The sequence below is a fragment of the Myxine glutinosa genome, chromosome 3, assembly GCF_964187855.1.
Source record: "Myxine glutinosa chromosome 3, kmMyxGlut1.1, whole genome shotgun sequence".
Classification (NCBI taxonomy): domain Eukaryota; kingdom Metazoa; phylum Chordata; class Myxini; order Myxiniformes; family Myxinidae; genus Myxine; species Myxine glutinosa.
In genome coordinates, this window is record NC_136263.1 from 7,153,522 (window position 1) to 7,168,933 (window position 15,412).

Here is a 15,412-nt window from a genome sequence, read left to right on the forward strand (position 1 = left end):
ATTTGTAATCGATGAAAACAGTCGGCCCCAAGGTGAACATGTGCGACGTTGCAATCGAAGTTTCAAGGAAGTATCAGTTTTAATGGGTGATGAACCTGGTCGGCATGACTTGATACTGCAGCTGAGGGGTGGTGGGGTGGATTGCACACAATATCTGACACACGTCGTTCGGCAGACCCTCTTCACTTTGTTCTTCTTTTCCCTGGTGGTACAGATGGCTGGCACCTTGGTTTAAACCACGTCAACCTACAAACAGGACAAACTATGAACAAGCGCATAGTTGCAAGAGAGTTCTATGCATACCATATCCAGCAGAGATTGAACCAATCAGATGCACTGTTCAGATCAAGACGTCTTTTCCAAGAATACTGTTGCATGGCATTTGCAACAGCAGAAAACCAACGTCTCTACTACCTACAGAACAACCAGAAAGCAATACGTGTTGAGCTGTACAACAACCTTTGTGATATGGTCCATGCTCATGACATTGCTGGTACTCCTGGAAATACTGTCATTGGCAAACGTGTCATCTTGCCACCATCTTTTGCTGGAGGCCCCGACACGTGCACCATCGGCTTCAAGATGCGATGGCCATCGTAAGAAAGTATCACAAACCTGATCTGTTTATAACATTTACATGTAATCCTCACTGGCAAGAAATCAAGGATGTTCTTCTCCTTGGACAAAATGCTTCAGACAGGCCAGACATTGTGGCAAGAGTCTTCAAGGAGAAGCTTAGGGAGTACCTGGATGAGATAAAAAAGGACAGCATCTTTGGGAAAGCAGTTTCACACCTATATGTCGTGGAATTTCAGAAGAGAGGATTACCACATGCTCACATTCGTATTATTCTCGAGCAAGCTAACAGACTGTGCTCGGCTGATGATGTGGACAGTTTAGTTTGTACAGAACTACCTTCTGATCCGACAACATTTGAGGAGGGTTCCTTACAACGTGTTCAAGCACAACGCCTCCAGGACATTATCCTGCAGTGCATGGTACATGGACCTTGTGGACCAGAGAAGCCAAATGCCCCTTGCATGAAAAATGGGGTGTGTGACAAGGGCTATCCCAAAGCATTCTCTAATGTTACAAAATGGGATGCCAATCATACCTACCCCACATATCGTCGCCGCTCTTCACTGCAAGGTGGTCGCCAAATCATACACAATAGCCGCACTGTGGACAACAGCTGGATTATCCCATATAATCCAAATTCCAGCATCAGATATAAGGCTCACATAAATCGTGAAGTATGCTGCTCGGCCCTTGCAGCAAAATATCTATTCAAGTATGTTCACAAGGGCAATGGCAGAGCTATGGTGCAGGTGCAATGTGCTGAGGCAGATCGAGAAACTACTGCAAGCTCACGGAATGAAATAAAAGAGTATCAAGATTTACGTTCGCTTGGCTCTATGGAGGCATGCTGGCGTCTTTTCTGTTTCAATATTAGTGAACGCCATCCAGCTGTGTATGCCTTACGTGGGCACCTTCCTGACCACCAAATGGTCTACTTTGAAGAGGGTCATGAGCGTCAATCTACAAACCAAAGCCAAACGACTGAAATGGTGGGATTCTTCAATTACAACCTTATAAATCCCAGCACCAAGGTCAGATATTGTGATTTTCCAGAAAATTTTGTTTGGAAAAACAATACAAAGACATGGACTCCACGCCAGAGTGCATTCAAAACAATCGCTAGAGTACTCAATATCTACCCATTAGCTGGAGATGTCTACTACCTTCGAATGCTACTGAATCATGATCACAGCAAAGGTGCAACATCATATGACTATCTTAGGACTATTAATGGTCAGTGCCATGAAACTTTCCAAAGGGCATGTGAGGCGCTTGGTCTCCTTCAAAATGATAGAGATTGGGATTTTTCATTGACAGATCCAGAAGCAACACAAATGTGCCCACAAATCAGGGAGCTCTTTGTGACCCTCCTACTCTTTTCAAACACTGCTGACCCAGTTATGCTCTTCGACCATCACCATATGCACTGGTGGGATGACTTTCTTCCTCGGATTCCTCAACAAGCTGATCATCAACTCCTGCGTGCAATGGTATTGCTGGACGTTGAGCGTCGCCTTCAACACCATGACAGACAACTTTCTGAGTTTCATCTGCCAAATGTCACAAATGATTTGCGTGCAACAGTGCAAGCAATCAATGGAAATATTGCACAACCACAACTGCCAATGATTATTCAGGAGGAACTTGCTTATGGTTTTAAAACTTTGAGAAACATTGTAAACCAACGCTTGCATGGCCCAAATGCACTTCTACCCTCTCAACGTGAGGTATATGACATTGTTATAGTTGCTTTACAGAAAAAGGAACCATTGGCTATCTTCCTGGATGCAAGAGGTGGGACAGGTAAAACCTATACACCAGGGGTTCCCTAACTGGGGTGCATGAACCCCCAGGGGGTGCGTGAGTCCATCCCAGGGGGTTCATGAGACGTTTCTGAAAGTCAAAACTAGATAGTCTAGTAGGAAGACTAGGTCCCCCTGCACCCCCCGGAGATATACTTCTAATCAGTGTTTCTAGATTGGAAAAAATGTGTAGAAAATGACTAGCTATGGCCCCAAGCTGAAAAAATGTCCCACATACCATTTTTATGCAAATTACTGCTGCCATTATCAAAAAAACGATTTTTGACATATCTCAGCCAATATTGCAGATAATTGAAAAATGAAGGTGTCTAGACCCATGTTTTGAAGGGCATAGATCATGATAGAACTATTCATAACATGATTACATGTGTCTATGGTATACTAGTATGCATATTAATGCTGTAATTACAAAATAATCAGTTTTACAAATGATAAGGATACGTTAATACTGCAGATAACTTAACATGGTACATAAGGGGTCTAAACCCAGGTATTTTCAAGGTTAAATGTCAACAAGATGCTCCTGAGTCTTGCATAGGGGCGGGACATTGGCAGTAACATTGGTACCACTCAACTTTTCTTCCCACCATTGACTTTGTATTGCGAGAGATTTTCACTTGCTTATTTAAAGGTTTCTCACCCAGCCCACGTAAAATCTACCAACTCCTGCTGTTAACTCCCAAACATATTTTTTTATGTTATCCAATCACAGTGCAGAAATGACAGACTAGAGATCCAAATTAGTGCTGCTATAGCTGCCATTTTACATTTCCATCCATGTAACATGCGCGCTCGCGCGCTCGTATCAATTGGTAATGTCGCGCGCTCGTATCAATTGGTAACGTTGATGTTATTGAATACCTCAGTTGAAAGTTCAGTCTTCCATTCCATCTGTGTGTTGTTCTTGGTATTCATCCTCCAATCTAGCCAGGTAAGATGCTAACTATAATGTTACTCACACTCTTGACTTCAGTTTCTGCATGAAATCATAAACAGGCAGAATAACAGCTGAGCCAGCTAGCACCATGTTAGCTAACGTTAAAGCTAGCCTCATCTATGTACAGTATGTTCCTAATGTCGGTGTAACTTAAACTTTTGTTAATGCCAAACATGAGACATATCTGTTGACTTCTGTATATGAATTGAACCAGAAAGAGGCACGACAGCTGAGCTAGCTACAGTAACTTAGCACAATGTTTCATTGGCCTAGATAGCTAACGTTAGTGTGGAAGAATTTAGATGTTTTAGCTATTAGCACTTTTGATGCCACTAAACATGGTTTAGTCAGCTAAAAAGTACCCTAGTGTAGAACATGACTCAGAACCTCTGTTACCTCACTGAAAACTCAGAGCCTCCTTTCACAGGCACTTTTAACATCATTCGTGATTTCTTATTTGTCATTTAACAGTGATGGTAGACATCGACAGCAAGCATGCCCAAAAGAAAACGGAGTGTAGAACCTGCAGCCCAAAGCTCTCCTCCTACATGCATCCTTCATGTACCATCCATGTCTGATCATGGGGATTTCACGCCCCTCCGTAAAATTAAAGGATCTGCTTCAGAAAAACTGCAACTGCTTCAAAAGATCCGGGATAGACGTCTCAACCAACCGCATGACTCCCCATGTCGTATGCAATCAGTATGTGATCAGATCCCGGCAACTCTTCCTGATGACCTAGAAAGAGTAGGATATCACAGCAAGTGTTATAAGCACTTTGTCCGCCACTTTCATCGTCTGGGAGATGATACAGAACCAGGGCCATCAACCTCATCATGGCATCACTCTCCTCGTAAACCAGGAGGTTCTGCTGAACCCATCTTCCCGCCAGAGTGTATATTTTGTGAGAAAGTTGAGACCAAAGATGCTCATCGCAATACTGAGAGGCCTACAACCTTCCCATCCTTTAAAAACAAAGAAAATGCATGGGAGCAAATCGAAACACGGGCTGAGAAAATGGGTCTCTATCGACTCCATCGAAAGGTGAAAAACAAAGACCTCTTTGCATGTGAGGCCAAACACCATCCGTCATGTTTTAAAGCTTTCCGCACAGCATTCTACAACTATGAGCGTGCGATTCACAGAGCCGAAGCACCAAAGGAGCAGGCTTGCATGTCAGCCGCCCATGAAAAGGCATTCAACTCAGTACTGGAACACATTCAAACCCAGGTCATCCAGCAGAATAAAGTTCTACAGCTTTCTTCCTTGCGCTTGCTCTATGTCGAGGAACTGAAACTGAATGGATATGAGAACTCAAATTATCGGTCAGAGAAACTACTGAAACGCCTACAGAATGACCCAATCAAGGAGCATATCCACTTCACGAAGGTTGATCATGACAAATGTGATGTCATTTCTTTCTGGCTTGTGCACAGCTCAAACATAACAGTTTCCAATGCTCTCGCACGAGCATTCACACTCGGAAGCACAAACAAGAACCAAAATGTTGCCCTCCAACTTCGCCAGGGTATTCTACAGGCTTTCAGAGAGTGTAAAGACCAACCATGGCCACCAACAGCTGAAGACATGGAGCTCAATCCTGAAGACATCCTACCTCCAGACCTTGTCCGCTTTCTCAGCGTGCTAATGACTGGCAAGGAGGGCATCGAGACAGAAAAGGTGAAGCGTCTGGTCTTCTCCATTGGACAAGATCTGTGCCGTGCAGTGTCAGATGGAAAATGGAAGTTACCAAAGCACATTCTCCTCTGTGTGACTGTAAGGCACCTGTTCCGAAGCAAACAGCTCACCACAATACTACACAGGCTTGGACACTCTGAGAGCTACGATTTCGCCTTGGAGTTGGAAACTGCTCTCGCCAAGGTCCTGGATGAAGTCTCAACTTATCGTACACCACAAATTGTGACAGGAGAGGGCAACCTTGTATTCCACTGTGAGTGGGACAACTTGAATAAAACCACTACCAGTGTGCACGGCAGCAACATTGTAAACAGTGCTGGAGGAATCATGGTGCAGGAGGTCAAGCCCGGGTTCGAGAGCAGCAAGGACCGAATGCTACCTACCATCAATAGGTCACAACAGCGTAGCCTGAAGGTCGACACACCAAAAACTCTCCCACCCTTGCACTTTACTCGCGTTGGCCCGAAGTTCCCTGAAGGCTCATCATTCACACCGCCAGCAGAGAATGACACAGTCTATGCCACTACGATGCAAGAGTACTACATCTGGCTCTTCATCAGATACATCGGAAGCTGTGGCCTGCAGCCTGTGCCTGGGCTAGGGGGTTTCACCTCTGCAACTGGTTCTCCCCCACCCAGCAAATCAACAGTCGACTACTGCACGCCTATCCACCAACCGATCACAGACAACGCAGTTGTTCGTGAGCTACTGAAGCGTTCTGAGGCAGCAACTGCTGAGGTGGGTCAGAGATGGGTCCTGAATACATTTGATCTGGGTGTCTGCATGAAAGCCCTTCCCATCATCTGGCGCTGGCCAAATGAATTTGCTAGTCATGTAGTAACGATTGGACCCTTCCACACATCCATGAACTACATCGGGATGCTCACTGGACACAAGATGCGTGGTTCTGGATATGCAGAGATTCTCTTTGAGGCACAACTAGTAACAAGTGGATCTCTCAAAGGTGTTCTCAGTGGAAAGGCCTACGCAAAGTCCCTCTTTTGCCTCAAAACAGTGTGTGAGGCAATGGAGAGGCTGTTGATGGAGAGATTCACTGAGGAGGAGAACATCATGATCTCTGACCCTGCTGTGCTTCTCAGAATGACCCAGTCTTGCAACCGAGAGCACCTCGATGAAGCCCTCAAAGACCCCTCAACTCTACTCCTCATCAAAAAGTACCATGCCTTTGAGGAAAAGGTGCGCAAGGGCCACCTGGGGAAGACAGCTGCCTTCTGGATGTCGTTCATTACCCACTGCCATCTTGTCTTCATGCTCCTCCACTCTGTGAAGACCAACAACCTCCAGCTGTTTCACAAGTGTAACGGAGAGATGGCAGATATCTTCTTCGCCTTTGACGGACACAACTACTCCAGGTTTGTGTAGCATACATGGTAAAATGTATAACCATCACTGAGTAGATTTTAATTGATACTTGGGTTCATGTATTATGAGAGGAGCTATTCCAATAAATGTCTACAGTATTTCCCTCTCTGTACTTTACAGATATCTGACTTGGCTGGAAGTCCACCTGACAAATCTGGAAAGCACGCACCCAGGGGCCAAGGACCTGCTTACTATGGGTGCAATCGCAGTTGTGTTAACGTCTGTGTAGAACTTTGTGTTAACGTCTGTGTAGACGGACCTTAATATGAGTCTATTATTTCGTAAAACTGTGATTATTTTGTAAATAAAGCACTAATTAGCATACTAGTATACCATAGACACATGTAATCATGTTATGAATAGTTCTATCATGATCTATGCCCTTCAAAACATGGGTCTAGACACCTTCATTTTTCAATTATCTGCAATATTGGCTGAGATATGTCAAAAATCGTTTTTTTGATAATGGCAGCAGTAATTTGCATAAAAATGGTATGTGGGACATTTTTTCAGCTTGGGGCCATAGCTAGTCATTTTCTACACATTTTTTCCAATCTAGAAACACTGATTAGAAGTATATCTCCGGGGGTGCAGGGGGACCTAGTCTTCCTACTAGACTAAGAGTACTTTTTGTTGAAATAAAATCTGATATATCATATAATTTATATCAACATCAACATTTTTCACAGATTCAGACCGCATTCCACAATTCGCAAATCCGCAATTCCGCAATTCGCAATTCGCAATCACAGATTTAGACCGCAATCCGCAATTCAGACCGCAATGTCTAAGAAGCGCAAATACGATGATTCGTACATCAAGTGGGGGTTCATGAAGTTTGTGGAGAAGGATGGGACTGAACGTCCGCAATGCGTTCTGTGTTACAAAGTGCTGGCGGAGGCGTCGATGAAGCCATCGAAGCTAAAAGCACACCTCGCCAGCACCCATCCGACTCATCAGAACGACTCTGAAGACGTGTTCCAAAGCAAGAAAGCTCGCTTCATGGCGAAGGGTAGCTTGACTCGGCACGGGTTCCAACCGTCGACGAAGCCTATCCTTGAAGCCTCCTACGAAGTAGCGCTCCTCATTGCAAAAGACAAAAAGGCTCATACGATTGGCGAAACGCTTGTAAAGCCCTGCGCCGTGGTGATGGCGAACTTGGTTTGCGGACCCGAGGAGGCCAAGAAACTCAAGAGTGTTCCCCTGTGCAACAACACCATCAAGCGCAGAATTGAAGACATGTCAAAGGATATTGTGGCTCAGGTCACACAAGAACTCCGGGAATCGCACTGCCGTTTCAGCTTGCAACTCGACGAATCCACCGACGTAGCGAGCTGCAGTCAATTGCTGGTTTTTGCACGCTACTTGGCGGGATTTGCTGTGAAGAAAGAGTTCCTGTTCTGTTCTCCTCTCAAAACAACAACCAAATCGGTGGACATTATGAATATCATGAACCATTTCATGGAAGAAAACGGCATCGAGTGGACGAAGCTCGGATCGTTGTGTACGGATGGGGCCCCGGCGATGATGGGAAAGCGATCCGGGTTCATTGCGCTGGTGAAAGACAAGTGCCCCGACGTCATCGTGACACACTGTGTGCTCCATCGCCATGCCCTTGCGACCAAGACGCTCCCCAAGGAGCTCGGTGATGTAATGGCTATCGTTGTCACAGCAGTGAACTTCATCCGCGCTCGGGCTCTCAACCACCGCCTCTTCCAGGTCTTCTGTGAAGATATCGGTGCTGCATACACTCATCTTCTGTACTACACCGAGGTGCGTTGGCTATCCCGGGGCCAAATTCTGAACCGCGTCCTCCAGCTGCGTCAGGAGATTGAAATTTTCCTGCGTGAGAAAGGCAATGACTTGGCGGACTACTTCGGCGACCCTGTCTTCGTCGCGAGGCTTGTGTACATCAGCGACATTTTCGGGCACCTTAACGCTCTCAACATATCACTTCAAGGGAGCAGCCTCACGATCGTCGAAGCAGCGGAACGGATCAACTCGCTTCGAGAAAAGCTGCGGCTTTGGAGCAACTGCGTGGAGAAGCGGTCATTCGTCAATTTCCCGGAGCTCGCTCAAATCCTCGCGGATGACGACGCTCAGAATGATTTCTGCTCCACGCTTGTCGTCGACATCAAGGGTCATCTGAAGTCTCTGTCTGACAGTTTTGATGGATACTTTCCGAATCTGTCGGTCGATCCGTGGATACAGGATCCTTTCACGATTCTAATTGACGACATCGACGACGACAACGAGCTCAAGGATGATCTGATCGAGCTGAAGGCCTCTGGCCGCCTGAAGATGCAGTTCTCCACCGTCGCCAGTCCCTCGGAGTTTTGGGCAAGCAACTACGAGGCCTTCCCCAATCCAGCGGCGAAAGCGCTCCGAATGACACTGCCTTTCGTCACGACCTACCTCTGCGAAGCCGGGTTCTCCGCGTTGGTCGTCATGAAAACAAAGCTGCGGGCACGCCTTGACGTCGGCCCCGACATGAGGGTGGCCCTCTCCAAGACAGCTCCGAGGTTCAAACGCCTCGTGGAGGAAAAACAGGAGCATCCGTCTCATTGTGTGTGATGGGTGATCGATGCGTGATACAATTCGTGATCTGATCTTGAAGTTTCCGAATAAATATTTGTTCATCTCTTGTTTTTTTTTCATTACAATATTACACTATGAACTTGATCTTTTACGAAGCACTGTTATGCGTATTATAGTATAATAATAACTCAGATAGTGTCTCGAAAAGTTGGGGGTTCGTGGACACCTCTGACATCCACAGGGGGTTCGTGGGGGGATAAAGTTAGGGAAACACTGCATACGCTGAACACTCTGCTGGCTGCTGCACGCACCCTGCACAGTGATAAAATCAGTGTTTCTCGAGCTGTTGCCTCAAGTGGTATTGCGGCTACACTTCTGCTGGGTGGACGTACATTTCATTCCAGGTTCAATGCCCCCATCATGGTCACTGACTCAACAACATTATCTATATCTCACCAAAGTGTTCTTGCTGACCTAATTCGTAGAGCAAACCTTATTGTATGGGACGAGGCTCCAATGAGTCACAGGCATCTACTTGAGGCACTTGACCGTACATTACGAGACATCACCAACCAAGACATACCTTTTGGGGGAAAAGTAATAGTTCTTGCTGGAGACTTTAGACAGGTGCTTCCTGTTATTAAACATGGATCACGTGCCCAGATTGTCAATGCCTCTCTGAAATATTCTGTGTTGTGGCAACATTTCAAGATATTCCACCTTACCGAGAATATGCGTGTGCTTATGAATGGACATGATAAAAAAAATTGAGGGAGTTTGATCGTTGGCTACTACAACTTGGCAACGGACAGCTACCCTACAACAATGAGGAATATGAATGAATGAATGATCGTTTTAAGGCCATTTCTCCCCAGTGGAGCGGGGGTTAGCCATGCGGGCCCCATGACAATCATGGTTCCCTGTTTGAGGCAATGTTTTTATGGCTGGATGCCCTTCCTGGCGCCAACCCTTAGTCGCCTCTTACGATGCGCAGGGATACGGTGTACCTATTCTAAACCGGGGTACACACCGGGATCATTCATCCCAGCAAGCTGGTACTCAATTTGCCGACCTCGGAAGGATGACAGGCTGAGTCAACCCCCGTGGCGTTAATTCAGCGATCGACCGGGATTCGAACTCAGGATCCTAAGATCCCAAGCCGGCACCCTAACCGCTAAGCCAACAACAGGCTAAGCCAACACCAATGAGGCATGCATTGAAATACCAGAGGAAATGTGCATGCAAATTGACAGCACCTCACGTGAAACAATCAAGAGATCCATGAGTGAAGTCATTGACTGGGTCTTTCCTGACTTTCACCGACACCACACAGATCATAAGTGGGTGGCAGATCGTGCAATATTAGCACCAAATAACACTGGTGGATACCATCAACGAGGTCATGTCAGATACATTTCCTGGAACACCAACACTTTGTCAAAGTGCAGACAAGACAGTAAATGATGACGATGCCACACGTTTCCCAACTGAATATCTCAATTCCCTTAACATTGCTGGAATGCCACCCCATCAACTCTCACTCAAGGATGGCATGCCTTTAATCTTGCTCCGCAACCTCAACCCGAAGCAAGGACTCTGCAATGGGACACGGTTAATCGTGAAAGAAGTTATCTGTGGCCGCCTCCCAAAGGCTATTATTGCTAATGGTGACAATGCAGGTCGCAGTGTGTTTATCCCTCGCATCACTCTTCAACCTACAGATGGGATTTTCCCATTCCATTGGCAGCGACGTCAGTTCCAAGTGAGAATTGCCTTTGCCATGACCATAAACAAGAGTCAGGGGCAGAGTCTGTCTAGGGTGTGTTTGTGGCTAGAACAACCGGTCTTCACACATGGTCAACTGTATGTAGGAGCATCACGCGTTGGCCACCCTGACAATATTCGTTTCGCTATCAAGCAGTTGCCTCACCTTCCAAGAACTGTGACATGTTGTATTGTTTACAGTGAAGTGTTATCACTATCTTGAACTTAAATTGCTTATAAAGATGTAACATCACTGATACTACAAATACATTTGAGCAGAAGAAATTTTGCATTATCATTGGTTGAAATCATGACAACACAACAACTCATATAGTCATTATCCTAAGTTAAAACAAACTTGTGCCTCTGCAGCGATGTATAGTGAGGCAAGCACAGCATCCCGATCCACGCTAATCGATTTATGTCAACATATTTTATCTATCTTATACAGACTTGGCATTTAATATGGAATATTTTTTTTGTGGGGGTGAACTTACTTTTCAAGATGTCTTAGAACCAAAAGTTCATTGTAATTATGTTGAAATTATTCTAGATTTTGTTAATGTGACCTTTAAAAGAAACAAAAACCACATTTGACATTTCGAAACAAATAAATTGATCTTGAAAGTGATGTAAACTGATATCGAACTAAATTCATGGACAGTACTGTGTTAAACTTCTGTACGTTTTCCAGAAGTATCTCTATTTTGCACATTAGCCAAATTTTTTTTAACAAAAACAAAAGTTAAATTACGACTGGGATTACGGACAGTAAAATTACAGTTCAGTACTTCGTGTAACCCCCACGAGCATTCAGGAGAGCACGTACACGTTGAGGCATGCTGTTCACGAGATTTGCCAAGGTTTGGACAGGAATCGCTTGCCATGCAGTGACAATAGTCTGCTGCAATTCACGCACGGAGGTGGGCTGCTGGTCCAAGTTGTCGATTTGACGCGTTAATTCTGCCCACAAGTTCTCTAACGGATTCATATCCGGGAACATGGCAGGCCACTCCATATGCTCTACACTACGGTCAGCAAGAAAGTGTTGGATCATGTGAGCACGATGAGGCCGTGCATTGTCATCTTGGAAGACAAAGTTTCCTCGAAAGGCTGCACGAGCAAATGGAAGCAATGTTTCATCCAGAATGGCCCTGTACTTGAACTGGTTCAGGTTTCCATTCAGAACAACCAGGTCAGTTTTGCCCCGTGCATGAAAAGCAGCCCAAACGGTCACCCCACCACCTCCAGCTTGGACTCTTGGCACTATACAATCTTTGTTGTAGGCTTCATGCACTTGTCTGCGCACTCGGATGCGGCCATCTTGACGATAGACCAGAAATCTATACTCGTCACTGAAGATCACGTGATTCCAGTGTCCTGGCTGCCATTGACGGTGCTCTCTGGCCCACTGCAATCGGCGCTGGTGGTGTTGTCTGGTCAGGCGTGGCTTTCTCAGGGGACGCCTGGCACGATAGCCTGCTTGAACCAGTCCTTGGTTGACTAGCCTTCTGGATACAGGCACATTTGTCAGTTGCTGCCACTCAGCCCTAAGCCGATTAGCTGACTTGGTACGGCCATTGCGGACTAACCGGTGCAGCTGGCGATCATCCCTCCTTGTGGTTCTGCGGGGACGTCCTGGCCTCGGTATTGGAGTAGGGACACCCCTCTGAGCATTTCGTTTCAGGATCTTTGACACCTGACCTTGAGTGATGCCATACTGCCGAGCAATAGCACGCTCTTTCATGCCGTAATTTCGTAAAGTCACCACTCCATGACAAACAGCATTGTCGAGTTGACGGACCATCTCCAGAGGAAGCGGCAATAACTTTTGGAGACGTGCAGCAGTTGTTTTCCACTAATACAGAACGCAACAACCCTTGTATACCCGACTGTGAAGCCAATCTTCAAATGCACCTGTCCGTACATCTTGCCATGCCACCTGTGATATAATCCTGTTGTTGACTTCTTGCTGCGACAGACAATCAGTGACATGGTTCTTTTAACAAATAAATCACCAAAGTGTAAAATAAACTCACCAGATTGATATACTGAGTTAAGAAAGTAAACCCAAGTCAAGAAAAAAAAGATATTCCATATTAAATGCCAAGTCTGTATATATACACAGTATATCTATAAATATATCTGTGCAGTCTGTCTTGTCTTGTCACTGAATTACAACCTCAAACTTTTGTAAAATGGTACGAAACTTCTGGTATGAACCTATCTCTCCCACCCATGTGTATGTCTTTCAGGGTCTTTGTTTTGAAATTTTTTGAAAAAACAACTTTTTTTGAATTTTTTTTTGAAAAAGATTTATTTTTTCAACTTAAGTATTCAACTTCAATAGTTTATGAAATGTAATATCACGTATATGACAAAAACATTTATGCAAAATAATTGTTTGTGTTATGATTGGTGTCCACCATGACAAAACAGCAACTCAGGCACACTCAGTCATCGATCTATATATCTACATATCTGGGCAGTGTCTGTGTTGTCACTGAACTACTCCCTGAAACTTTTGTTTCCGTGGTTGTGAAGTGTTTTTAATAATGTGGTGGTGGTTTTGAATCACGTGGTGGTGAGGTGTTTTTAAATCACGTGGTGGTGAGGTGTTTTTAAATCACGTGGTGGTAAGGTGTTTTGAATTACGATGTGGTGAGGTGTTTTGAATGATGTGGTGGTGAGGTGTTTTGAATTATGTGGTGGTGAGGTGTTTTGAATTAGGTGGGGGTTAGATGTTTTAAATTACGTGGGGTGAGGTGTTTTGAATTACGTGGGGGTGAGGTGTTTTGAATTACGTGGTCGTGAGGGGTTTTGAATTACGTGGTGGTGAGGTGTTTTGAATTACATGGTCCTGAGGGGTTTTGAATTACGTGGTGGTGAGGTGTTTTGAATTATGTGGGGGTGAGGTGTTTTGAATTATGTGGTGGTGAGGTGTTTTGAATGATGTGGTGGTGAGGTTTTTTGAATTCCGTGGTGGTGAGGTGTTTAAAATTACTTGGTGATGAGGTGTTTTAAATTATGTGGTGGTGAGGTGTTTTAAATTATGTGGTGGTGAGGTGTTTTAAATTATGTGGTGGTGAGGTGTTTTAAAATACTTGGTGGTGAGGTGTTTTAAAATACTTGGTGGTGAGGTGTTTTAAATTATGTGGTGGTGAGGTGTTTTAAATTATGTGGTGGTGAGGTGTTTTAAATTATGTGGTGGTGAGGTGTTTTAAATTATGTGGTGGTGAGGTGTTTTAAATTACGTGGTGGTGAGGTGTTTTAAATTACGTGGTGGTGAGGTGTAATCGTCCCAAACTTCCAGTCTGCACCTACCCCTCCCCTATGTATGTGCTGAGGGGTTCTTTCTTGAAAAAAAAAACTCAACCTCAATCTTCAACCTAAATTGCCTATAAAAATGTAATATCACAAACACAACAAATACATTTGTGCAAAATAATTGTTTGTATTATGATTGGTGTAAATCATGACAACACAGCAACTCAGGTGCAGTCATTATCCTCAGCTAAAATAAGCCCATTCCTCAGTAACGACGCTCGGTGAGGCGAGCGGAGCGAGCCGAGCCAAGCTAGTATATATATATATATAAATATATATATGTATATATATACATATATATATATATATATATACATACATATATATATATATATATACATACATATATATATATTGTTGTGGATATGAGAATGGTTTTTTTTATTTTATTGTTGTGGTAAAATGTTGTTGTAAAAGGTTGTTGTAAAATATCACCCATCCTCCCTCCGTTTGTGGTTGTATAAAGGTCAAAGGGCGTTCCCGTAGTTAGTCCATAAAACATACATGCAGGACACGATATATCTTTTTTGACAGTTATATCCTTATTATGTGTATTAGCGTAAGGCTGTGTCTTCCATTAATTGAAATACTCCATTGCACCAGTGAAAGAGAATAGATCCCCTTTCCTTCCCATCCCCAAAATCTCCATTTCATATTACATCCCCTCTCGTCATTGCCGAGCCTCGATTGCCCATATTACCTCCCTTCCAATTGCCTTCCGCATTTTGGGCGGTTTTCTTCAACCACCATTGGCCACGAGGTAGGGTTGGGGAAGAAAGGCGTGTCTCCACCTCGTCATAGAGGGAGGAGTGAGCCAGCCCCACTCGACCAACCATGAGCCAGGGGTTTGGCTAGAGAGGGCGGAGGAAGAGCGATCGGGGAGGTTCGCAAAGGTTGAGGGGCGGGGGCCTATATAACCCAAGGCAGGGCGTATCCAGGGGGAGATGCGTTTTTACAGAGGAGAGCAGAAGACAGAAAGGCCTGGAGTTGGTCACAAGGAGTTGGTCACAAGGAGTTGGCCTGAGTCGGTTGCCAGAGGAGGGTCAGTGGTTGCGTTGGTTGCGGTGGTAAGGAGTCGGTGGTCAGTTGGTTGCGGTGAGGAGTCGGTGGTGAGGAGTGAGTGAACCAAGAAAGAGTTGAGGGTTTGGACCAGACGAGTGGGACAAGGCCTGGCAAAGCACACGACGAAAACAGCAGCCAAAACAGCAGCGTGGGGCCTGGCCTGAACGGCGGCTGTTAAACGCGCCGGTTGTGCTGCGGGACCCCCTTGGACCTCCCTCTCCCTCCAGCCATCCACATCCTGCCATTCCTGCAATTCCCCGCGTGAGTCAGTGTCTTTTGTTTGTTCTGTCCTGGGTTAATT

General features: G+C 45.1%; 1 protein-coding gene across 1 annotated transcript in view; it reads left to right on the forward strand.

The window, feature by feature from the left end:
• Window positions 1-3,700: 3,700 nt before the first annotated feature.
• Window positions 3,701-15,412, forward strand: part of LOC144891270 (uncharacterized) — a 208,194-nt gene continuing 196,482 nt past the window's right edge. Inside the window, exon 1 of the mRNA XM_078773713.1 lies at window positions 3,701-6,410. Coding sequence (XP_078629839.1) covers window positions 3,835-6,410 — 2,576 coding nt within the window. The 5' untranslated portion in view covers window positions 3,701-3,834. The remainder of the gene's footprint in view (window positions 6,411-15,412) is intronic.